At 53.0% G+C, this 26,883-nt stretch overlaps 1 protein-coding gene across 1 annotated transcript in view; it reads left to right on the forward strand.

Moving 5' to 3' along the window:
- ZFYVE9 (zinc finger FYVE-type containing 9) overlaps positions 1-26,883 on the forward strand; it is a 163,474-nt gene that overhangs the window by 131,253 nt on the left and 5,338 nt on the right. Inside the window, exons 13-14 of the mRNA XM_075320087.1 lie at positions 975-1,125; positions 15,569-15,649. Of these exons, the coding sequence (XP_075176202.1) occupies positions 975-1,125; positions 15,569-15,649 (232 nt within the window). The remainder of the gene's footprint in view (positions 1-974; positions 1,126-15,568; positions 15,650-26,883) is intronic.

Below are 26,883 nucleotides of genomic sequence, written 5' to 3' on the forward strand. Positions count from 1 at the left end.
AGAACCTAGATAACTTGGAGAAGATCTGCATGGAGGAGTGGCCAAGATAACTCCAGAGACCTGTGCCGGCCTGATCAGGTCTTATAAAAGACGATTATTAGCTGTAATTGCAAACAAGGGTTATTCCACAGAATATTAAACCTAGGGGTTGAATAATAATTGACTGACACTTTTATGTTGAAAATGTATTTAAAATTTAACTGAGCAAAATAACTTGTTGGTTTGCAAGATTTATGCATCTGTTAATAAATCCTGCTATTGTTTGAAGTTTGCAGGCTCTAACTTATTTGCATCTTATCAAACCTGCTAAATCTGCAGGGGGTTGAATACTACTTGCAGGCACTGTGTGTATATATATTATACTGAAATTCACGGTAAAGTCCCTGATCCCTGCTTTTTGTGATCATAGGGAGTAGGTATGGAAGTAAACTGTATGGGGGTGTATGATTGATGGTCCTCCGCTCCTGGGCTGCTGCGGCAATCAATACTAAAGCAATCGGAGCATAGCAGAATTTAGCTACAACACTACTGTAGGTCTGGAGATTTCTCCTTGTTGTTCTGCCTCTAAGTTTTTTTTTATATTGAAAGTCCATGTACACTGTAGACTGATTTATTTTGGGAACATTTGTTTACCGATTATCTTGCAGTTATAACAATCTGCCGATCACCCTACAACATTGCAAAATGCTCGTTCGTCAGGTGAAACGATCTTTAGGTTTGCACACAAAAAAAAATCACGTTTCTCAACAGCACAAACGAGACGTGCAGCAAACTACGTATTAGAAATCATTCAGTGCGCAGTGCAAACGGGCTTTTTAATGACTGCTGATCAGCAAACAAGCCCCAGGTTTGCCTATGTTAATAAACCATTAATGTGTTTTTAAGTAGTGTATATGCTGTGTTTTTAATGAGCACCTTTATCTTCATGCAGGCTGTTTTGTTCCATGTAGTTATCTTTTCTTTTTGATTATCAGATGATGAAAGCCATGAACAAATCTAATGAACACGTCCTGGCTGGAGGCACATGCTTCAACCAGAAGGCCGATTCCCACTTGGTGTGCGTGCAGAATGACGACGGCAACTACCAAACACAAGCCATCAGCATTCATAAGCAGCCACGCAAAGGTAATAACATGGACTGCATGTATTAAAGGGAACCTGTCACCAGATTTGGTGACTGTAAGCTGTGGCCAACACCAGTGAGCTCTTATATAGTTTTCTAACATGCTGTATATAAGAGCCCAGGCCGCTGTGTACAACATAAAATCACTTTTATAATACTCACCTAGGGGGCGGTCTGGTCCAATGGGTGTTGCTGCTCTCCACTCTGGCGCCGTCTCTCTGCAGTGATCGCTGTCCTCCTTCTACCCAGCTGAGTGTGGGTGACGTGTCATACGTGATCCACACGGGCCAGCATTGCGGTCCGGCGCTGGCACACTTTTATCTGCCCTGCTCAGGGCAGATCAAAGTACTGTAATGCGCAGACGCGAGGAAAGGTTAAAGACTGCCTGTTCTGGCGGACTACAATACTTTGATCTGCCCTCAGCCGGGCAGATCAAAGTGCGCCTGCGCAGGACCGCAATGCCAGCCTGTGTGGATGACCTAGGACACGTCATACATACTCTGCTGGGTAGAAGGAGGACAGCGGTTGCCGCAGAGAGAAGGCGCCGTATCGAGAGTAGCGACACCCATCGGACTGGACCGCACTGCGTCCCCCCAGGTGAGTATTATAAAGTGTTTTCTTTGTCGCTCCATTGGGAGACCCAGACAATTGGGTGTATAGGCTATGCCTCCGGAGGCCGCACAAAGTATTACACTAAAAGTGTAAAGCCCCTCCCCTTCTGCGTATACACCCCCCGTGCTCCCACGGGCTCCTCCTTAGTTTTTTGCTTTGTGCGAAGGAGGCAGACATGCACGCATAGCTCCACAGCTTAGTCAGCAGCAGCTGCTGACTATGTCGGATGGAAGAAAAGAGGGCCCATAACAGGGCCCCCAGCATGCTCCCTTCTCACCCCACTCTTGTCGGCGGTGTTGTTAAGGTTGAGGTATCCATTGCGGGTACGGAGGCTGGAGCCCACATGCTGTTTTCCTTCCCCATCCCCCTTAGGGCTCTGGGTGAAGTGGGATCCTATCGGTCTCCAGGCACATGAGACCGTGCTCCATCCACAGCTCCTGAGGACTCTGCTGGATAGGAGCCGAGTATCGTTCAGGGACATGGCCCTGCTACTTTGAGGTACTCTGTGTCCCCGTGGGGACCGCGCACAGCAACACTCCAGCATTGCTGGGTGTGCTAGTGCACCGGGGACCGCGGCGCTGACTGCGTTTGTGCCATTACACACTGCAGCGTCGCTGAGAGTGTTAGTGTATGGGGACTGCCGCGCTGACCGCCGCTGCCATTGTTATCACTGCGGCGCGGCTGGGACTGTTAGTGCGCCGGGGACTTCCGCGCCGACCGCGCTTATACGGCGGCCGCGCTGATTACTCGAGTCCCCGGCTTTTGCGGCCTAGTCTCTTTTTTTCTTCCCGCCCCCAGCCCTGCCAGTCAGGTGAAGGGCGGGACGCTGTACAGGACGGCAGCACTGAGGGCTGGAGCATGCTTTGCATACTCCACCCCCCTCACTGTGCACAGTGGGGCACCAGTTCCCGCACTTTCTGGGTCACGCCCACGGCTCCCTCCTCTCCTCAGGACGCCGGCAGCCATTCCTGTCAGCTCCCCTGACGCTGCAGAGGGGAGATAAGCTCTGGGGGACCCAGGCAGGGATGCTGGTGGCCACACAACCGCTTTAAGCGGGCGGTAATCAGCACCTGAGGTGCTGGCCCCACTTGTGCTGAAGTGTAATTATAGATTATATGTTTATAGGCTATACTTTACACTGTATGGTGCACGGTGGATTTCTGGCTATATACCCTATTGTGTTGCTCAGGGGAGACAACAGCATGGCACCCACAAGAGGCAGGAGTGCCAAAACACAGGCTTACTATGCTGCCTGCGCCACATGTACGACCTCGCTACCGGCAGGTTCCACTGACCCTCATTGTGTGCACTGCTCGGCCCCTGTGGCACTTGCTCAGCCAGAGCCTCTGCTAAGGGGGGCCCAGGGGGAACCACCAGCTAACACTGTCCAGGTGACAGGGACGGAGTTTGCAGTTTTTACTGACAGACTTTCTGAAACTATAGCTAAGATTCTAGAAGCTTTGCAGTTCAGACTGGTATCTCAGACCATGGGCACTGTGAAATCATTGCCCCCTGGTTCCCCTCAGTTGGAACAACAATGTTCCCCCGGGGTGTCTCATAGATCCCAGGGTGAGGTCTCTGACACGGACCGCAGCCCCAGACCGCCTAAGCGAGCTCGCTGGGAAATCCCCTCGACCTCATCACATTGTTCAGGGTCTCAGAAAGGGGACTCTCTGTATGATGAAGCGGAGGTAGCTGATCAGGATTCGGATCCTGAGGCCGCTCTCAACCTTGATACTCCTGATGGTGACGCCATAGTGAATGATCTTATCGCGTCCATACATCAAATGTTGGATATTTCTCCCTCGGCTCCTCCAGTGGAGGAGTCAGCCTCTCAGCAGGAGAAATTCCGTTTCAGGTTCCCCAAGCGTACAACGAGTATGTTTCTGGATCACTCCGACTTCAGAGAGACAGTCCAGAAACACCGAGTTTGTCCAGATAAGCGTTTTTTCCAAGCGCCTTAAGGATACACGTTATCCCTTCCCCCCGGACGTGGTCTAGGGCGGGACTCAGTGTCCCAAGGTGGATCCTCCAATCTCCAGACTGGCGGCTAGATCCATAGTTGCTGTTGAAGATGGGGCTTCACTCAAGGATGCCACTGACAGACAGATAGAGCTCTGGTTGAAACCCATCTATCAAGCTATCGGCGCGTCTCTTGCTCCAGCATTCGCAGCCGTATGGGCACTCCAAGCTATTGCAGCGGGTCAAGCGCAAATTGACGCACTCACACGTACGTCTGCGCCGCAAGTGGCGTCCATAACTTCTCAAACGTCGGCATTTGCGTCCTACGCTATTAATGCTGTCCTGGACTCTGCGAGCCTACGGCGGTTGCAGCCGACAATTCGGTGGCAATACGCAGAGCCTTGTGGCTACGGGAATGGAAGGCAGATTCGGCTTCCAAAAAGTGCTTCTCCGGTTTGCCATTTTCTGGCGACCGTTTGTTTGGTGAGAGGCTGGATGAAATCATCAAACAATCCATGGGAAAGGAAACATCCTTACCCCAGGCCAAACCAAAATTACCCCAACAGAGGAGGGGACAGTCGAGGTTTCGGTCCTTTCGGGGTGCGGGCAGGTCCCAATTCTCCTCGTACAAAAGGCCTCAGAAGGATCAGAGGAACTCCGATCCATGGCGGTCTAAGTCAGAGACATTCTGTCTCACGGTTACAGAATAGAGTTCGGCTCTCGTCCTCCGACTCGATTTTTCAGAACATCTCCGCCTCCCGAGCGAGCCGATGCTCTTCTGCAGGCGCTGGGCACTCTGAAGACAGAAGGAGTGGTGGTCCCTGTTCCTCTTCAGCAACAGGGTCACGGTTTTTACTCCAACCTGTTTGTGGTTCCAAAGAAGGACGGGTCTTTCCGTCCTGTCCTGGACCTAAAACTGCTCAACAAACACGTAAAGACCAGGCGGTTCCGGATGGAATCCCTCCACTCCGTCATCGCCTCAATGTCCCAAGGAGATTTCCTTGCATTGATCGATATCAAAGATGCTTATCTCCACGTACCGATTGCTCCAGAGCATCAGCGCTTCCTGCGCTTCGCCATAGGAGACGAACACCTGCAGTTCGTGGCACTGCCGTTCGGCCTGGCGACAGCCCCACGGGTTTTCACCAAGGCCATGGCTGCAGTAGTTGCGGTCCTCCACTCTCAGGGTCACTCGGTGATCCCTTACTTAGACGATCTGCTGGTCAAGGCTCCCTCTCAAGAGGCATGCCAGCACAGCCTCGCCGCGACTCTGGAGACTCTCCAGAGTTTCGGGTGGATCATCAATTTTCCAAAGTCAAATCTGACACCGGCCCAATCGCTGGCATATCTTGGCATGGAGTTTCATACCCTCTCAGCGATAGTGAAGCTTCCGCTGAACAAGCAGCGCTCACTGCAGACGGGGGTGCAATCTCTCCTTCAAGGTCAATCACACCCCTTGAGGCGCCTCATGCACTTCCTGGGGAAGATGGTGGCAGCAATGGAGGCAGTCCCGTTCGCGCAGTTTCTCCTGCGTCCTCTTCATTGGGACATCCTACGCAAATGGGACAGGAAGCCGACGTCCCTCGACAGGAACGTCTCCCTCTCTCAGGCAACCAAAGCTTCCCTTCGGTGGTGGCTTCATCCCACTTCATTATCGAAGGGGAAATCCTTCCTATTCCCATCCTGGGCGGTGGTCACGACGGACGCGAGTCTGTCAGGGTGGGGAGCAGTTTTTTCTCCACCACAGGGCTCAGGGTACGTGGACTCGGCAAGAGTTCTCACTTCAGATCAATGCTCTGGAGATCAGGGCAGTGTATCTAGCCCTAAAAGCGTTCCAGCAGTGGCTGGAAGGCAAGCAGATCCGAATTCAGTCGGACAACTCCACAGCGGTGGCTTACATCAACCACCAATGAGGAACACGCAGTCGGCAAGCCTTCCAGGAGGTCCGGCGGATTTTGATGTGGGTGGAAGCCACGGCCTCCACCATCTCCGCAGTTCACATCCCGGGCGTGGAAAACTGGGAAGCAGATTTTCTCAGGCGCCAGGGCATGGACGCAGGGGAATGGTCCCTTTACCCGGACGTGTTTCAGGAGATCTGTTGCCGCTGGAGGATGCCGGACGTCGACCTAATGGCGTCCCGGCACAACAACAAGGTCACGGCATTCATGGCACGTTCTCACGATCACAGAGCTCTGGCGGCAGAAGCCTTAGTTCAGGATTGGTCGCAGTTTCAACTCCCTTATGTGTTTCCTCCGCTGGCACTGTTGCCCAGAGTGTTACGCAAGATCAGGACCGACTGCCGCCGCGCCATCCTCGTCGCTCCAGACTGGCCGAGGAGGTCGTGGTACCCGGATCGGTGGCATCTCACGGTCGGCCAACCGTGGGCACTACCAGACCGACCAGACTTGCTGTCTCAAGGGCCGCTTTTCCATCTGAATTCTGCGGCCCTCAGCCTGACTGTGTGGCCATTGAGTCCTGGATCTTAGCGTCTTCAGGATTATCTCAAGAGGTCATTGCCACTATGAGACAGGCTAGGAAACCAACGTCCGCCAAGATCTACCACAGGACGTGGAAAATATTCCTGTCATGGTGCTCTGATCAGGGTCTTTCTCCCTGGCCATTTGCCTTGCCCACTTTTCTGTCCTTTCTTCAGTCCGGATTGGAAAAGGGTTTGTCGCTTGGCTCCCTTAAGGGACAAGTCTCTGCGCTCTGTGTTTTTTTTTCAGAAGCGCTTGGTCAGCGCCACAGGTACGCACGTTCCTGCAGGGGGTTTGTCACATCGTCCCTCCTTACAAACGTCCGTTGGAACCCTGGGATCTGAACAGGGTGTTGATGGTTCTTCAGAAACCACCGTTCGAGCCAATAAGGGATATTTCTCTCGCACGCCTTTCGCAGAAAGTGGTTTTCCTAGTAGCAGTCACTTCACTTCGGAGAGTGTCTGAGCTAGCAGCATTGTCATGCAAAGCCCCTTTCCTGGTGTTTCACCAGGACAAGGTGATTCTGCGCCCGGTTCCGGAATTTTTACCTAAGGTGGTATCCCCTTTTCATCTCAATCAGGATATCTCCTTACCCTCTTTTTGACCTCATCCAATTCACCAATGTGAAAAGGATTTGCACTTGTTAGATCTGGTGAGAGCACTCAAACTCTACATTTCTCGTACGGCGCCCCTGCGCCGCTCGGATGCACTCTTTGTCCTTGTCGCTGGCCAGCGTAAAGGGTCACAGGCTTCCAAATCAACCCTGGCTCGGTGGATCAAGGAACCAATTCTCGAAGCTTACCGTTCTGCTGGGCTTCCGGTTCCCTCAGGGCTGAAGGCCCATTCTACCAGAGCCGTGGGTGCGTCCTGGGCTTTGAGGCACCAGGCTACGGCTCAACAGGTGTGTCAGGCGGCTACCTGGTCGAGCCTGCACACTTTCACGAAACACTATCAGGTGCATACCTATGCTTCGGCGGATGCCAGCCTAGGTAGGCGAGGCCTTCAGGCGGCGGTTGCCCACCTGTAGGACGGAGCCGTTACGGCTCTATTATGAGGTATTATTTACCCACCCAGGGACTGCTTTTGGACGTCCCAATTGTCTGGGTCTCCCAATGGAGCGACAAAGAAGAAGGGAATTTTGTTTACTTACCGTAAATTCCTTTTCTTCTAGCTCCAATTGGGAGACCCAGCACCCGCCCCTGTTTTTTTGTGTACACATGTTGTTCATGTTGAATGGTTTCAGTTCTCCGATATTCCTTCGGATTGAATTTACTTTAAACCAGTTTATAATTTTTTTCCTCCTTCTTGCTTTTGCACCAAAACTGAGGAGCCCGTGGGAGCACGGGGGGTGTATACGCAGAAGGGGAGGGGCTTTACACTTTTAGTGTAATACTTTGTGCGGCCTCCGGAGGCATAGCCTATACACTCAATTGTCTGGGTCTCCCAATTGGAGCTAAAAGAAAAGGAATTTACGGTAAGTAAACAAAATTCCCTTCTTTTATGTTCTACACAGCGTCCTGGGCTCTTATATACAGCATTCTAGAATGTTGGATGTAAGAGACCACTGGTGGTGGCTGCAGGTTATAGGCCCCAAATCTGCTGACAGGTTCCCTTTAAATGCATCCGAGCTGCACAATCGCCATAAGGCAACCCAAATGCACAAAGCTATGATGGCCACTATCAGGAGTAGTCAGGCCACATTAGCTCAGGAGTACAGGGGTTAAGCTGGGGTCACACATTGCGACGCAGCAGCGATAACGATGGGCGACCTGACCTTATCAGGATCGCTGTTGCGTCGTTACATGGTCGCTGGTGAGCTGTCAAACAGGCAGATCTCACCAGTGACCAGCCCCCAGCCAGCAGCGACGCATGGAAGCGTAACTAAGGTAAATATCGGGTAACCAAGGAAAGCACTTCTCTTGGTTACCTGATATCTACCTTAGTTACTAGCGTCCGCCGCTCTCACGCTGCCAGTGCCGGATCCCTGCTCTCCTAGCCAGAGTACACATCGGGTTAATTACCCGATGTGTACTCCAGCTACGTGTGCAGGGAGCCGGCACTGGCAGCGTGAGAGCGGCGGACGCTAGTAACTAAGGTAAATATCGGGTAACCAAGGAAAGGGCTTCCCTTGGTTACCCGATGTTTATCTTGGTTACAGCTTACCGCAGCTGCCAGAAGCCGGCTCCCTGCTCGCTTCAGTTCGTCGCTCTCTCGCTGTCACACACAGCGATGTGTGCTTCACAGCGGGAGAGCAATGAGCAAAAAATGAAGCTGGACATTCAGCAACAACCGGCGACCTCACAGCAGGGGCCAGCTCGATGCTGGATGTCACACTCAGCGACGGGGCATCGCTGCTACGTCACAGAAAATGGTGACTTAGCAGCAACATCGTTGTCGCCGTCGCTGTGTGTGACACCACCTTTACTGTTCTTATCTCATCCACCAATCCAAGATAAGCTGGGTGCATTTACAATAGTTTACATTGAACATTAGCTTCTTGTAAGAGGAAGATGGATGAATTGTAAGGTTCTGCAGATCAAAGAAGGAGGAGATGTCACTTAGATCTGCAGATCATCACATTTTCAAGCACCTAGCCACATAAACTCAAAAATCTGATCCAAGATAAACAAGTCTGATCAGACTCTTTTTCTTGGATGGAGAAAATACGATTGTGTGACCCTAACCTTAGGCGTCAGTGTCTACAAAAATGATCGGAAAGCGTCTGCTCGACATTGGGCTATGAGTCAGACCTCCAACTGACATCCAGTGATGTCACTCCACCGCTTTCAAAATCTGTTGGTCCAGAGTCAGACTGGAATGGAGGTCTGTCCTCTTCAGCGAGAAGTCCAGTTTAGTCTTGGATGCAATGACAGCCGGAGATTGGTCTGGAGACCATGTAGGCATGAAGAAGACGGTCCCACTCCTGGAGTATATCCTACCAAAACCTTCTAGTCTTCTTTTGTTTCCATTTTTTCATCATTTACGTATCACTGATTTGTGTCTCCATTCTGTGATTTCCATAACTCACTGACTTCTACTTCTTGCTGCTGCAGTTTCCATGTTGTGGATTGTATTCCATCACACAGAGCATATCGGGTATTTCTTTGTCGCTCTATTGGGAGACCCAGACAATTGGGTGTATAGCTACTGCCTCCGGAGGCCACACAAAGCACTACACTTAAAAGTGTAAGGCCCCTCCCCTACTGCCTATACACCCCCCGTGGGATCACGGGCTCCTCAGTTTTCATGCTTTGTGCGAAGGAGGCTAACATCCACGCATAGCTCCACTGTTTAGTCAGCAGCAGCTGCTGACTTTGTCGGATGGAAGAAAAGAGGGCCCATACTAGGGCCCCCAGCATGCTCCCTTCTCACCCCACTTTTGTTGGCGGTGTTTGTTAAGGTTGAGGTACCCATTGCGGGTACGCAGGCTGGAGCCGACATGCTGCTTTCCTTCCCCATCCCCTTAGGGCTCTGGGTGAAGTGGGATCCTATCGGTCTCCAAGCACAGGAGACCGTGCTCCGTCCACAGCCCCTGGGAATCTGCTGGACGTGGAGATGAGTATCGTCAGGGACAGGGCCCTGCTACATTAAGGTACTCTGGGTCCCCGTACAGATCGCGCACACACACCAGCATTGCTGGGTGTGTTAGTGCGCCGGGGACAGCAGCGTGGCGCGCTGGTGCTTTACTCACTGCAGCTTTGCTGAGTGAGTTTCTGTATTAGGAACTGCCGCGCCGGCCGCTGCTGGCGGTTTTTTACACTGCGGTGCGGCTGGGACTTGTGGTGCGCCGGGGACTTCCGCGCTGGCCGTGCTTATACGACGGCCGCGCTTATAAATCGAGTCCCCGGCTTTTGCGGCCTAGTTCCGTTTCGTTCCCGCCCCCAGGCCTGCCAGTCAGGGGAAGGGCGGGACGCTGGTCAGAACGTCAGCGCCGAGGGCTGGAGTCTGCTTAGCATACTCCAACCCCCCTCACTAGGCACAGTGGGACGCTAGTTTCCCGCACTTTGTCTGGGGCACGCCCACGGCCCGCCCCTCTTCACAGGACGCCGGCAGCCATTCCTGTTTGCAGTCTGAGTGGAGAAGGGACATGAGCTCTGGGAGACCCAGGCACGGGATTCTGGCGGTCACACACCCGCTTTTCAGCGGGCGGTAAGCAGCCCTCGAGGGCTCACCCCACTAGTGCCGCAGTGTTCATTTGTACTTTATGCTTGTATGCTATACATTGCATTGTACGGTCGCTATTCTTGGCTATATACCCTCCTAGATTGCTAGACAACAGCATGTCGTCCGCAAAAAGCAAAGGGGCCAAGACACAGGCTTTCTATGCTACTTGTACCGCATGTAAGGCTGTTCTACCGGCAGGTGCCACTGACCCCCATTGTGTGCAATGTTCGGCCCCTGTAGCACTTGCTCAGCCGGGGCCTCTGCTAGAGGTGGCCCAAGGAGAACCACCTGTGAACACTGTCCAGGTGGCAGGGACGGAGTTTGCAGTTTTTGCTGATAAACTGTCGGTGACTATGTCTAAAATCCTTGAGACTTTGCAGTCCAGACCGGTAACTCAGACCATGGGCACTGTTGATTCAATGCTCCCTGGTTCCCCTCTTTTGGAACACATCCGTGCTCCGGGGGGGTCCCATGCATCCCGGGGTGATGGCTCTGACACGGACGACAGTCCCAGACAGCCTAAGCGAGCTCGCTATGAGCGACCCTCGACTTCATCACACTGGTCAGGGTCCCAGCAGGAAGGCTCTCTGTTTGATGAGACAGAGGTTGCTGATCAGGATTCTGATCCTGAGACCGCTCTCAATCTGGATACACCTGATGGGGACGCAATGGTGAATGATCTCATAGCGTCCATCAATAAAATGTTGGATATTTCTCCCACAGCTCCTCCAGTGGAGGAGTCAGCTTTACAGCAGGAGAAATTCCATTTCAGGTATCCTAAGCGTAAATTGAGTACTTTTCTGGACCACTCTGACTTTAGAGAGTCAGTCCAGAAACACCACGCTTATCCAGATAAGCGTTTCTCCAAACGTCTTAAGGATACACGTTATCCCTTTCCCCCTGACGTGGTCAAAGGCTGGACCCAGTGTCCAAAGGTGGATCCCCCAATCTCCAGGCTTGCGGCTAGATCCATAGTTGCAGTGGAAGATGGGGCTTCACTTAAAGATGCCACTGACAGACAGATGGAGCTCTGGTTGAAATCCATCTATGAAGCTATTGGCGCGTCGTTTGCTCCAGCATTCGCAGCCGTATGGGCACTCCAAGCTATTTCAGCTGGTTTGGCGCAGATTGACACTGTCACACGTACATCTGTTCCGCAAGTAGCGTCCGTAACCTCTCAAATGTCTGCATTTGCGTCTTGCGCTATTAATGCTGTCCTGGACTCTACAAGCCGTACGGCAGTGGCGTCCGCCAACTCCGTGGTTTTACGCAGCGCATTGTGGTTAAGGGAATGGAAGGCAGATTCTGCTTCCAAGAAGTGCTTAACCAGTTTGCCATTTTCTGGTGACAGACTGTTTGGTGAGAGATTGGATGAAATCATTAAACAGTCCAAGGGTAAGGATTCATCCTTACCTCAGCCCAGACCAAATAAACCCCAACAGAGGAAGGGACAGTCGAGGTTTCGGTCCTTTCGAGGCTCGGGCAGGTCCCAATTCTCCTCGTCCAAAAGGACTCAAAAGGATCAGAGGAGCTCAGATTCTTGGCGGGCCCAGTCACGCCCAAAGAAAGCAGCCGGAGGAACCGCTACCAAAGCGGCTTCCTCATGACTTTCGGCCTCCTCTCTCCGCATCCTCGGTCGGTGGCAGGCTCTTCCGCTTTGGCGACATTTGGCTGCCACATGTCAAGGACCGTTGGGTGAGAGACATTCTGTCTCAAGGGTACAGGATAGAGTTCAGTTCTCGTCCTCCAACTCGATTCTTCAGAACTTCTCCGCCTCCCGGCCGAGCCAATGCTCTTCTGCAGGCGGTGTGCTCTTTAAAGGCAGAAGGAGTGGTGATCCCTGTTCCTCTTCAGGAGCAAGGTCACGGTTTTTACTCCAATTTGTTTGTGGTGCCAAAAAAGGACGGGTCTTTCCGTCCTGTTCTGGACCTAAAACTGCTCAACAAGCATGTGAAAACCAGGCGGTTCCGGATGGAATCCCTCCGCTCCGTCATCGCCTCAATGTCTCAAGGAGATTTCCTAGCATCAATAGACATCAAAGATGCTTATCTCCACGTGCCGATTGCTCCAGAACACCAGCGTTTTCTACGCTTCGTTTTAGGAGACGAACACCTTCAGTTCGTAGCCCTGCCTTTCGGTCTGGCGACAGCCCCAAGGGTCTTCACCAAGGTCATGGCAGCAGTAGTAGCAGTCCTGCACTCTCAGGGTCACTCTGTGATCCCTTACTTGGACGATCTACTTGTCAAAGCACCCTCTCAAGAGGCATGCCAACACAGCCTGAACGTTGCGCTGGAGACTCTCCAGAGTTTCGGGTGGATCATCAACTTTTCAAAGTCAAATCTAACCCCAACCCAATCGATAACATACCTTGGCATGGAGTTTCATACTCTCTCAGCGATAGTGATGCTTCCGCTGGACAAACAGCGTTCACTACAGACAGGGGTGCAATCTCTCCTTCAGGGCCAGTCGCATCCCTTGAGACGCCTCATGCACTTCCTGGGGAAGATGGTAGCAGCAATGGAGGCAGTCCCTTTCGCGCAGTTTCATCTGCGTCCATTACAATGGGACATTCTCCGCCAATGGGACGGGAAGTCGAAGTCCCTGGACAGGAACGTCTCCCTTTCTCAGGCGGCCAAGGATTCTCTTCAGTGGTGGCTTCTTCCCACCTCATTGTCAATAGGAAAGTCTTTCCTACCCCCATCCTGGGCGGTGGTCACAACGGACGCGAGTCTATCAGGGTGGGGAGCAGTTTTTCTCCACCACAGGGCTCAAGGTACGTGGACTCAACAAGAGTCCACACTTCAGATCAATGTTCTGGAAATCAGAGCAGTGTATCTTGCCCTACAAGCCTTCCAGCAGTGGCTAGAAGGCAAGCAGATCCGAATTCAGTCGGACAACTCCACAGCGGTGGCATACATCAACCACCAAGGAGGGACACGCAGTCGGCAAGCCTTCCAGGAAGTCCGGCGGATTCTGACGTGGGTGGAAGACACGGCATCCACCATATCCGCAGTTCACATCCCGGGCGTAGAAAACTGGGAAGCAGACTTCCTCAGTCGCCAGGGTATGGACGCAGGGGAATGGTCTCTTCACCCGGACGTGTTTCAGGAGATCTGTCGCCGCTGGGGGAGGCCGGACGTCGACCTAATGGCGTCTCGGCACAACAACAAGGTCCCAGCTTTTATGGCACGGTCTCACGATCACCGAGCTCTGGCGGCGGACGCCTTAGTTCAAGATTGGTCGCAGTTCCGGCTGCCTTATGTGTTCCCACCTCTGGCGCTGTTGCCCAGAGTGCTACGCAAGATCAGGTCCGACTGCCGCCGCGCCCTCCTCGTCGCTCCAGACTGGCCAAGGAGGTCGTGGTACCCGGATCTGTGGCATCTCACGGTAGGACAACCGTGGGCAATACCAGACCGGCCAGACTTGCTGTCTCAAGGGCCGTTTTTCCATCAGAATTCTGCGGCCCTGAGCCTGACTGTGTGGCCATTGAGTCCTGGATCCTAGCGTCTTCAGGACTGTATCAAGAGGTCATTGCCACCATGAGACAGGCTAGGAAACTATCCTCTGCCAAGATCTACCACAGGACGTGGAAGATATTCTTAACTTGGTGCTCTGCTCAGGAAGTTTCTCCCTGGCCATTTGCTTTGCCTACCTTTCTTTCCTTCCTGCAATCCGGGTTGGAAAAAGGTCTGTCGCTCGGCTCCCTTAAGGGACAAGTCTCTGCGCTATCTGTATTTTTTCAGAAGCGCCTAGCACGACTTCCTCAGGTACGCACGTTCCTGCAAGGGGTTTGTCATATCGTCCCTCCTTACAAGCGGCCGTTAGAGCCCTGGGATCTGAACAGGGTTCTAATTGCTCTCCAGAAGCCGCCTTTCGAGCCTTTGAGGGATGTTTCCCTGTCTCGCCTTTCACAGAAAGTGGCCTTTCTAGTAGTGGTCACGTCTCTTCGGAGAGTGTCCGAGCTAGCAGCGCTGTCATGCAAATCTCCCTTCCTGGTGTTTCACCAGGACAAGGTGGTTCTGCGCCCGATTCCGGAGTTTCTCCCTAAGGTGGTATCCCCCTTTCATCTCAATCAGGATATCTCCTTACCTTCTTTGTGTCCTCGTCCAGTTCATCAATGTGAAAAGGATTTGCATTTGTTGGATCTGGTGAGAGCACTCAGAATCTACATTTCCCGCACGGCACCTCTGCGCCGCTTGGATGCACTCTTTGTCCTTGTCGCCGGCCAGCGTAAAGGGTTGCAGGCTTCCAAATCCACCCTGGCTCGGTGGATCAAGGAACCAATTCTTGAAGGCTACCGTTCTGCGGGGCTTCCGGTTCCATCAGGGCTGAAGGCCCATTCTACCAGAGCCGTGGGTGCGTCCTGGGCATTACGGCACCAGGCTACGGCTCAGCAAGTGTGCCAGGCGGCTACCTGGTCGCGTCTGCACACTTTTACCAAGGATTATCAGGTGCATACCTATGCTTCGGCGGACGCCAGCCTAGGTAGACAAGTCCTTCAGGCGGCGATTGCTCACCTGTAGAAAAGGGCCGTTTTTATGGCCCTATCACGAGGTATTATTTTACCCACCCAGGGATTGCTTTTGGACATCCCAATTGTCTGGGTCTCCCAATAGAGCGACAAAGAAGAAGGGAATTTTGTTTACTTACCGTAAATTCCTTTTCTTCTAGCTCTAATTGGGAGACCCAGCACCCGCCCCTGTTTTTTTGTATACACATGTTGTTCATGTTGAATGGTTTCAGTTCTCCGATATTCCTTCGGATTGAATTTGCTTAAACCAGTTTATTGGCTTTCCTCCTTCTTGCTTTTGCACTAAAACTGAGGAGCCCGTGATCCCACGGGGGGTGTATAGGCAGTAGGGGAGGGGCCTTACACTTTTAAGTGTAGTGCTTTGTGTGGCCTCCGGAGGCAGTAGCTATACACCCAATTGTCTGGGTCTCCCAATTAGAGCTAGAAGAAAAGGAATTTACGGTAAGTAAACAAAATTCCCTTCATTCACAGGAGACCCAAGCACCGCACATGGCTCCTCACATTCTCAGACTCCTCGTTTCAGGTCCCCGGGCGCTTTCTCTGCTGTTGGCCGTGTGCTGTGCTGTGTCCTCTTGTGGATATGACTGCTATAAACTGGGATAATCTAAAAACTACATGTCTTTTGTGGACTGTCATGGATTTACCTTGTATAGTGGATGATGTCGGTAATATTCACCAGTTTTCTCCTTATTTTGTCAGTGACCGGTGCCAGTTTCTTTGTCTTCAGTGGAGCACTAAAACCGTCTTCTGGGTTCCTGGCAAAGTCCAGCATTGTAGAAGGTAAGGAGCTGCCCGGATCGGAGCACTAAATCCAGTGTAATGGGAGACATGACCTACATTCCTAATATATCTCCTGTATCCTGTGGGATTGTGAAATGATATAAACATTCAATGACATTAAATGAGCCCCGCTCTATCCTTATCTGATCTCCTCTGGTTGTTTAAAGGGGTGCTTTATATGATCTGTGTGTATGTGTATGTGTGTATATATAATATATATATTTATTATTATTATGCCATTTATTATTATTATTATTATTATTATTATTATTATTATTATTTTATGCCTATTATTATTATTATTATTATGCCTATTATTATGCCTATTATTATTATGCCTATTATTATTCCTATTATTATTATGCCTATTATTATGCCATTTATTATTATTATTATTATTATTATGCCATTTATTAATATTATTATTATTATTATTATTATTATTATTATTATTATTATGCCATTTATTATTATGCCTATTATTATGCCTATTATTATGCCATTTTATTATTATTTTTTTTATCGTTCCTATGGGAGACCCAGACCATGGGTGTTTAGCTTTTACCTCTGGAGGACACACAAAGTACTACACTTAAAAGTGTAGCTCCTCCCCCTGAGCTTATACACCCCCTGGTGAGCAGACCCAGCCGGTTTATCGCTTTGTGTTCAGGAGGCATACATCCACACATGCATTCTCATATGATTTTTTCCTTTTGGAACGAGATTGAAGAGTGGGGTCCACGTCTGGACCCCCGGCATGTCCCTTCTCACCCCACTGTGTCGGCGGTGTTGTAAGGTTGATTCCTAGGCTGGAGCCTTACATGCCGCGCTCCTTCACCATCCCTCCTGGGCTCTGGCTTGAAGTGGGAGCCAGCACGGTCTCAATGCTTGGCAGGAGACCGGTCTCCATCCGCAGCCCTTCAGGACCCTGCTGGAACGGAGCGCTCATCCCCAGGGATCTGGCCCTGCGTCTCAAAAGCTAAGTACCTGAGACGTTTATATTTCGGGGTCCCTGTACTTTATTGTTGGGGGGGGAGAGTGTGCTTATTATGTTTACTGACATTTCCGGCGGGTTCTCTAGCTGTCGTCTGAGAACCGCGCCAATGGTGCCTGCGCGTCGGCCGCGCTGCTCAAATTTAGGCCCCGGCTTCGCCGGAGGCCTAGTTTCTGTTTCACTGCCCTCGCATGTCACTCATGCAGAGGGACAGGCTCGGCTCCTCCCGGCGGCCATTCTGTACAGGGGAGGGACACTCCCCACTGCAGTGTGTGTCCCCTCCCCTGTAGGTCTCAATGGCCCTCCAGATCCCGCTCCTCAAGCAAGTCCCGCCCCCTCGCTTCGCTCCGGCGGCCATTTTTTCAGCGTTCTCTCTGCGATCAGTCATTGCAGCGCTGGTTTGCAGCATCATTGCTGAGGTGCTGTGCTTGGGGGTCCGGGCTTCGGGATCTGGAGGGCACACAACACCGCTCCAGCAGTCTGGTAAGCCACAACCGGTTTCCGGTTGTGGACCTCTGTATATACTCTTTAGGGGTCATTCTCTGGCAGAGCCCCCACTCCAGCAGCATGTCTCACACGAGGAGCAAGGCCCCAAAGCTTTATGCTGTATGCGCTGCATGTAAGCTCCTGCTGCCTGAACCGAGCACCTTCCCACATTGTGATGCCTGCTCTAACTTGGCGGTGCCACAGCCTGGAGTCTCACCCCCAGTGGTCTCTCAGGCTGCTCCTGCTCCTGTGGCTGAACCCCCGGCTTGGGTAGAATCCTTTTCTAGGTCTATCTCCCAGTCCTTTGCTGAGTCCATGGGACTTCTGTCCAGGACTCTGATGAATATGCATCAGCCCCCTTCACAGGGTGCCTCTGCTGCTAGGGGTCTCTCAGGACCGGAGCTCACAGAGGATTCATCATCAGGGCCCAGACCCCGTCCTCCTGAGAAGAGACGCAGGGTTCCCTCTCCCTCCTCCTCCCGTGGCTCTGATTCCAGAGCTGACTCGCAGGATGAGGAGGATGCCTTTACAGGGGGCTCGGAGGCTAACTCCATGTACCCCATTGATCTGTCCGAAAGTGACGCAGATCTTAGTGACTTGATTGCTTCTATTAATTCTGTACTGGATCTCATTCCGCCAGTATCAGAGGAGCAACCCTCTCTGGCAGAAAAGCACCAGTTTACCTTGCCTAAGAGAGCAAAGAGTGTGTTCTTTAACCACTCCAGTTTTCAGGCCGCTGTGACCAAACCCAGGGCCTGTCCTGACAAACGCTTCCCAAAGCGTGGTTCTGATGACCGTTTTCCCTTTCCACCTGAGGTGGTCAAGGAGTGGGCTCACTCCCCAAAGGTAGACCCTCCGGTGTCTAGACTCGCAGCCCGGACCGTTGTGTCGGTGGCTGATGGCACTTCCCTTAAGGATTCCACTGACCGCCAGATTGACCTTCTGGCCAAATCCGTGTATGAAGCGGCGGGGGCCGCGTTTTCTCCGACTTTTGCAGCAGTGTGGGCTCTCAAAGCCATCTCTGCTTCTCTAGAGGAGATGCATTCCCTCACCAGGGAATCTATGCCCGAAATGGATGCCTTAACTTCCCAAGCTTCGGCCTTTTCATCCTATGCCATGTCAGCCATGCTGGAGGCTTCTCACCGCACTGCGGTGGCTTCGGCTAATTCCCTCGCTATCCGCAGAATCTTGTGGCTTCGAGAGTGGAAGGCAGATGCTTCTTCAAAGAAGTACCTTGCTGGGCTCCCTTTTGCTGGGTCCAGGCTGTTCGGAGAACAGCTGGATGAAATTATTAAGGAAGCAACTGGCGGGAAGAGTACTTCCATGCCACAAACCAAAGCCAGGAAACCTGCCCAGGGTAGGAATCAGTCGAGGTTTCGCTCCTTTCGTTCCTCCAACTGGTCGTCCTCTAAGCCCTCGGCCTCGTCCGCTAACTCAGCCAAGGACCAGAAATCCAACTGGCGCCCAAAAGCGCGTCCAGAGAAGACCGCAGGAGCTGCTGCCACTAAGGCAGCCTCCTCGTGACTATCTGCCCGCTCCAGCAACGTCCTTAGTCGGTGGCAGGCTCTCCCACTTTGGCGACGCTTGGTTTCAACACGTCTCCGATCAGTGGGTGAGAGATATCATCTCCCACGGCTACAGGATAGAATTGTCTTCCAGTCCGCCAAACAGATTTTTTCTCTCAACTCCTCCCTGCTCCAAGGCCGCCACCTTCTCACAGGCCGTGGCAGCCTTGCAGGCCAATGGAGTAATTGTACCGGTTCCCGCTCGGGAAGGGTTCAGAGGTTTCTACTCAAATCTCTTCCTAGTTCCCAAAAAGGACGGTACCTTCCGGCCCATCCTGGATCTCAAGCTTCTCAACAAGCATGTTCCGGTGCGGCACTTTCGCATGGAGTCTCTGCGGTCAGTCATTGCCTCAATGACCCAAGGGGATTTCCTGGCGTCCATCGACATCAGAGATGCCTATCTGCATGTGCCAATTGCAGTTTCACACAAACGTTGGCTACGTTTTGCAATCGGAGAAGATCATTTCCAATTTGTGGCTCTCCCCTTCGGGTTGGCCACAGCCCCTCGGGTATTCACCAAGGTCATGGCAGCAGTGATTGCGGTTCTGCACCTACAGGGGTTGGCAGTGATTCCTTACCTGGACGACCTTCTAGTCAAGGCTTCATCCAGCGCAGACTGTCAGCGGAGTGTCTCGCTCACTCTCGCCACTCTAGCCCAATTCGGGTGGCTGGTCAATCTGCCCAAATCCACTCTGACTCCGACCCAGAGTCTCACGTACCTAGGGATGCAGTTCGAGACTTTGCCGGCACTTGTGAAGTTGCCCTTAGTCAAACAGCAGTCCCTCCAACTGGCGGTGCGCTCTCTGCTGAGGCCCCGCCGTTATACCCTCAGGCGTCTGATGCAGGTGCTGGGTCAAATGGTGGCGTCAATGGAGGCTGTTCCCTTTGCCCAGTTCCATCTGCGTCCCCTGCAGCTGGACATTCTCCGCTGTTGGGACAAGCGGCCTTCCTCCTTACACAGGTTAGTTGCTCTGTCGCCACAAACCAGGAGCTCTCTTCAGTGGTGGCTTCGGCCTCTCTCCCTGTCCCAGGGACGCTCCTTCCTGGCCCCGTCCTGGGTGATTCTCACCACGGATGCCAGTCTATCCGGCTGGGGAGCGGTATATCTCCACCACAGAGCGCAGGGCACTTGGACTCCGTCTGAGTCAGCCCTTCCAATCAATGTGCTGGAAACCAGAGCCGTGCTTCTAGCTCTCCTAGCTTTTCACCACCTGTTGGCGGGCAGGCACATTCGAGTCCAGTCAGACAACGCGACAGCGGTTGCCTACATCAATCACCAAGGCGGGACACGCAGCCGCCTAGCAATGTTGGAGGTACAACGCATCCTTCAATGGGCGGAGGACTCCAAGTCCACCATATCCGCAGTCCACATCCCAGGCGTGGAAAACTGGGAGGCAGATTATCTCAGCCGTCAAACCGTGGACGGTGGCGAGTGGTCCCTGCACCCGGCAGTGTTCCAGTCAATCTGCCGCAAATGGGGCACCCCGGACGTGGACCTAATGGCATCCCGTCACAACAACAAAATTCCCGTTTACATGGCTCGCTCCCACGACCCTCAGGCATTCGCCGCGGACGCACTGGTTCAGGACTGGTCCCAGTTTCGTCTGTCCTACGTGTTTCCCCCTCTAGCTCTCTTGCCCAGAGTTCTGCGCAAGATCAGAATGGAGGGCTGTCGAGTCATCCTCATTTCACCGGACTGGCCCAGGCGAGCTTGGTATCCAGACCTGCTCCGTCTGTCCGTAGAGATGCCGTGGCATCTCCCGGACCGTCCAGACCTACTCTCACAAGGTCCGTTCTTCCGCCTGAATTCTGCGGCTCTCAAATTGACGGCGTCGCTCTTGAGTCCTGGCTCTTGACGGCTTCTGGTATTCCTCCTGAAGTCATCTCCACTATGACTCGGGCCCGTAAGTCTTCCTCCGCCAAGATCTATCACAGGACTTGGAAAAATTTTCCTGTCATGGTGTCGCTCTACTGACCATCCTCCTTGGCCATTCTCCTTGCCGACCCTTCTGTCTTTTCTACAGTCCGGTCTGCAGCTAGGACTGTCCCTCAACTCTCTCAAGGGACAAGTCTCAGCTCTGTCAGTACTGTTCCAGCGGCGTCTCGCTCGGCTGGCTCAGGTCCGCACCTTCATGCAGGGCGCGTCTCACATCATTCCGCCTTACCGGCGGCCCTTGGATCCCTGGGACCTTAATTTGGTTCTCACGGTTTTGCAGAAACCCCCCTTTGAGCCTCTTAGGGAGGTCTCTTTGCATCGTCTTTCTCAGAAAGTGGCTTTTCTGGTGGCCATAACTTCCCTCAGGAGAGTCTCTGATTTGGCCGCGCTCTCTTCGGAGTCACCTTTTTTAGTGTTTCATCAAGACAGGGTGGTTCTCCGTCCGACTCCGGACTTTCTTCCTAAGGTGGTCTCCCCTTTCCACCTTAACCAGGACATTACCCTACCTTCCTTTTGTCCGGCTCCTGTTCATCGCTTTGAAAAAGCGCTGCATACTCTGGATCTGGTGCGGGTGCTCCGGATCTATGTGTCTCGCACCGCTTCTATTAGGCGGTGCACTTCTCTTTTTGTGTTAACCACAGGTCGGCGCAAGGGTCTCTCTGCTTCTAAGCCGATCTTAGCCCGTTGGATCAGATCGACCATTTCGGACGCCTACCAGAGTTCTCAGGTGCCTCCCCCGCCGGGGATCAAGGCACATTCGACCAGAGCTGTTGGTGCCTCTTGGGCTTTCAGGCACCAGGCTACGGCTCAACAAGTCTGTCAGGCTGCCACTTGGACTAGCCTGCATACCTTTTCGAAGCACTACCAAGTTCATGCTCATGCTTCGGCAGATGCGAGCTTGGGCAGACGCATCCTTCAGGCGGCTGTCGCCCATTTGTGAAGTTAGGTTTTGCCTACTTCTTACTTTGTTCGGTTTATTTCCCACCCAGGGACTGCTTTGGAACGTCCCATGGTCTGGGTCTCCCAAAGGAACGATAAAGAAAAAGAGAATTTTGTTTACTTACCGTAAATTCTTTTTCTTATAGTTCCGTATTGGGAGACCCAGCACCCTCCTTGTTGCCTGTTGGCACTTTTCTTGTTCCGTGTGTTATCACCGGCTGTTGTCGTGGACAGAGTTTCCGGTTGTTCCAGCTATTGCTCTGTTCAACTTGTGGGTGGCTATTCTCCTTCAGCTTTTGCACTAAACTGGCTGGGTCTGCTCACCAGGGGGTGTATAAGCTCAGGGGGAGGAGCTAAACTTTAAGTGTAGTACTTTGTGTGTCCTCCAGAGGTAGAAGCTAAACACCCATGGTCTGGGTCTCCCAATATGGAACTATAACAAAAAGAATTTATGGTAAGTAAACAAAATTCTCTTTTTCTTTGTCGCTCCATTGGGAGACCCAGACAATTGGGTGTATAGCTTCTGCCTCCGGAGGCCACACAAAGTATTACACTCAAAAGTGTAACCCCTCCCCTCTGCCTATACACCCTCCCGTGCATCACGGGCTCCTCAGTTTTATGCTTTGTGTGGAAGGAGGCACACATCCACTCACACATCTCCATTTTAGTCAGCAGCAGCTGCTGATTGTATCGGTTGGAAGAAAAGTGGGCCCCTACGGGGCCCCCGGCATGCTCCCTTCTCACCCCACTAAGTCGGCGGTGCTGTTAAGGTTGAGGTACCCATTGCGGGTACGACGGCCGGAGCCTCATGCCGTGTTTCCTTCTCCATCCCTTAGGGCTCTGGTAGAAGTGGGATCCGAAGCGGTCATCCAGGTTCTGGGACCGTGCTCCCTCCGCAGCCCCTGAGGGAATCTGCTGGACAGGAGCGTATCTATCCTCAGGGACAGGGCCCTGCATCCACGAGGTACTCTGTGTCCCCATGGGGAATGTGTATGGAGCGCCTGGTTCCCGGACGCCGCAACTGGCTGCTGAATTGTGAAGACCGGGGACTACCGCGCCGACCGCGCCTGCTTGTCGGCCGCGGTATTAAATTTAGTCCCCGGCTTCATCGCGGCCTAGTGGCAAAACTCCCGCCCCCGGGCCTGTCTATCAGAGATAGGGGCGGGACAGCCGACCTGACGTCGGATGTGAGGGCCGGGGCATCCTGTATGCTCCCTCCCCCCTCACTGATCACTGTGGGGACCCCAGATTCCCGCACTTTTCCTAACGCCGCCCACGGCTTCACTCCTCCCCTGAGAGCTCCGGCAGCCATTTTTCGGACATTCTGCCGGTGGAGAATCACAGAGAACAGCTCTGCAGCTCTGGGAGACCAAGGCAGGGAATCTGGAGCACACACACCCCGCTTTTTAGCGGTCGATAAGCCGCACCGGTCACTCGGTGTTGGTCCCCCTGGGTGCCGGTATAGATACGTATATATATACTTATTTCTGTTCGGCCGGGCTGTATACCCTTTTTTCTATATACCCTCAGTGATCACGCTCCTAGGACACTATAGCATGTCGTCCACAAGAAGCAAGGGCACTAAAGCACAGGGTTTTTTTGCAACATGTACCTCTTGTAGGGCTATGTTACCTGCGGGTTCCACCTACCCTCACTGTGAGCAATGCTCGGCCCCTGTTACGCTTGCTCAGCCGGAGCCTCGGTCACTAGTGGGCCCCTCGGCTCAGGCAGACCCCCCTGCTTCCACTGTCCAGGTGGCAGCGACAGAGTTTGCAGTTTTTGCTGAAAAGCTCTCAGAGTCACTCTCACAATCCATGGCTCAGTCTATGGACAAATGGTCTGCCAAGTTGCTGGAAGCCCTGCAGTCCAGACCGGTCCTTACACAGGCCCCGGACCCTGTTAGATCGGCGCCTCCAGGTCCCTCGCGGTCCACCCCGGCCGGGGTGGGCCCTAGGTCTCACGTGGAGGACTCCTCCACGGACCACAGTCCCAGACCAGCTAAGCGGGCTCGCTTGGAATCTTCCCCGACTTCCTCACGCTGCTCGGGTTCCCAGCTTGAGGACTCTCTGGAGGACGAGGCGGAGGTTGCAGCTCGGGGCTCGGAACCTGATGTTGCTCTCAATCTTGATACACCTGAAGGGGACGCCTTAGTAAATGATCTTATCTCGTCCATCAATCAGGTGTTGGATCTATCTCCCCCGCCTCCACCCATAGAGGAGTCGGCCTCTCAGCAGGAGAAACACCAGTTTCGGTTTCCCAAACGTACACGGAGTGCATTTTTTGATCACTCTAACTTCAGGGATGCCATCCAGAAGCCCAGAACGGTTCCGGACAAGCGCTTTACTAAGCGCCTTACTGACACACGTTACCCCTTCCCCGCTGACGTAGTTAAGGGTTGGGCTCAATGTCCCAAGGTGGATCCCCCAGTCTCCAGATTGGCGGCTAGATCTGTGGTTGCGGTTGCAGATGGCTCATCACTAAAAGATGCCACTGACAGGCAGATAGAACTCCTTATGAAATCCATCTATGAGGCCACGGGAGCGTCTTTTGCCCCGGCTTTTGCAGCCGTGTGGGCACTCCAAGCTATCTCGGCTTGTCTGGCTGAGATTAATGCGGTCACACGTACGTCTGCCCCGCAGGTTGCATCTTTAACCTCGCAGGCGTCGGCGTTTTCTTCCTACACCATGAACGCAGTCCTAGACTCTACTAGCCGTACAGCGGTGGCATCCGCTAATTCTGTTGCAGTCCGCAGGGCCATGTGGCTGCGCGAATGGAAGGCAGACTCGGCTTCCAAGAGGTTCTTAACCGGTTTGCCGTTTTCTGGCGAGAGATTGTTTGGCGAACGATTGGATGAGATTATTAAGGAATCCAAGGGAAAGGACTCCTCCTTACCCCAGTCCAAACCCAAAAGACCTCAGCAACGAAAGATACAATCGAGGTTTCGGTCCTTTCGTCCCTCCGCCAAGCCACAGTCCTCTTCGTCCAATAGACAGGACAAAGGCCAGAGGAACTCCTATGCGTGGCGGTCTAAGTCACGCCCCCAAAAGACCGCCGGAGGCACTGCCCCCAAGGCGGCCTCTTCATGACTCACGGCATCCCCGAACCGCATCCTCGGTCGGTGGCAGGCTCTCCCGCTTTTGCGACGCCTGGTGGCCACATGTTCAAGACCAATGGGTGAGAGACATCCTGTCTCACGGTTACAGGATAGAGTTCAGCTCTCGTCCTCTGACTCGTTTCTTCAGAACCTCCCCGCCCCCCGCGCGGGCAGACGCACTTTTTCAAGCAGTGGACGCTCTGAAAAAAGGAGTTGTGACCCCCGTTCCCACTCAGGAACAGGGTCGCGGTTTTTACTCCAACTTATTCGTGGTGCCAAAGAAAGACGGATCATTCCGTCCCGTTCTGGACCTCAAATTGCTCAACAAACACGTGAGCACCAGACGATTACGGATGGAATCTCTCCGCTCGGTCATCGCCTCGATGTCACAAGGAGACTTCCTCGCATCGATCGACATCAAGGATGCTTATCTCCATGTGCCGATCGCACCAGAACATCAACGCTTTTTGCGTTTCGCCATCGGGGACGAACACCTTCAGTTCGTGGCATTGCCCTTCAGCCTGGCGTCAGCCCCACGGGTTTTCACCAAAGTCATGGCATCCGTTGTGGCGGTCCTGCATTCTCAGGGGCACTCGGTGATTCCCTACTTAGACGATCTCTTAGTCAGGGCACCTTCTCGGGCGGCATGTCAACACAGCCTTACCGTCGCTCTGGAGACCCTCCAGCAGTTCGGGTGGCTCATCAACTTCCCACGGACAACGCCACTGCCGTCGCATACATAAACCACCAAGGCGGCACGCGGAGTCGTCAAACCTTCCAGGAAGTCCGGCGAATTCTGCAGTGGGTGGAAGCCACAGCATCCACCATCTCCGCAGTTCACATACCGGGCGTAGAAAACTGGGAAGCAGATTTTCTCAGTCGTCAGGGAATGGATGCGGGGGAATGGTCCCTGCACCCAGAAGTGTTTCGAGAGATCTGTCGCCGCTGGGGAACGCCGGACGTCGATCTCATGGCGTCACGGCACAACAACAAGGTCCCGGCCTTCATGGCACGATCTCAAGATCACAGAGCTCTGGCGGCGGACGCATTAGTTCAGGATTGGTCGCAGTTTCGACTGCCTTATGTATTTCCTCCTCTGGCAATGCTGCCAAGAGTACTACGCAAGATCAGGTCCGACTGCCGTCGCGCCATTCTCGTCGCTCCAGACTGGCCGAGGAGGTCATGGTACCCGGATCTGTGGCATCTCACGGTGGGTCAGCCGTGGGCGCTGCCAGACCGCCCAGACTTGCTGTCGCAAGGGCCGTTTTTCCATCTGAATTCTGCGGCCCTCAACCTGACTGTGTGGCCATTGAGTCCTGGCTCCTAGCGTCTTCAGGGTTGTCTCAGGATGTCATTGCCACTATGAGACAGGCCAGGAAACCGACGTCCGCCAAGATATATTACAGGTCTTGGCGGATTTTCTTGTCCTGGTGTTCTGATAAAGGTTTTACTCCCTGGCCTTTTGCCTTACCCACTTTTCTTTCCTTCCTTCAATCCGGAATGGATAAGGGGTTGTCACTTAGTTCTCTCAAAGGGCAAGTATCGGCACTCTCAATATTCTTTCAAAAGCACCTGGCCAAGCTTCCGCAGGTCCGCACGTTCCTGCAGGGAGTTTGCCACATAGTCCCACCTTACAAGCGCCCGCTTGAACCCTGGGACCTTAACAGGGTGCTAACGGCTCTTCAGAAACCGCCTTTTGAGCCGCTGCGGGATGTCTCCTTATCACGTCTTTCGCAGAAAGTGGCATTTCTAGTAGCAGTTACTTCACTCCGTAGAGTGTCGGAGCTTGCAGCACTGTCATGCAAAGCCCCCTTCCTGGTTTTTCACCAGGATAAGGTGGTTCTCCGTCCTGTTCCGGAATTTCTCCCTAAGGTGGTATCGCCTTTTCATCTCAATCAGGATATCACCTTACCTTCATTTTGCCCTAATCCAATTCACCGCTTTGAAAAGGATTTGCACTCATTAGATCTAGTGAGAGCACTCCGGTACTACGTGTCTCGCACAGCGCCCCTGCGCCGTTCAGATGCACTCTTTGTACTTGTCGCCGGTCAGCGTAAGGGTTCGCAGGCTTCCAAGTCAACCTTGGCTCGGTGGATCAAGGAACCGATTCTTGAAGCTTACCGTTCTTCGGGGCTTCCGCTTCCTTCGGGGCTGAAAGCCCATTCTACCAGAGCCGTGGGTGCGTCCTGGGCATTGCGGCACCGGGCGACGGCTCAGCAG

Source organism: Anomaloglossus baeobatrachus, chromosome 8 (assembly GCF_048569485.1).
Source record: "Anomaloglossus baeobatrachus isolate aAnoBae1 chromosome 8, aAnoBae1.hap1, whole genome shotgun sequence".
Taxonomy (NCBI): Eukaryota; Metazoa; Chordata; class Amphibia; order Anura; family Aromobatidae; genus Anomaloglossus; species Anomaloglossus baeobatrachus.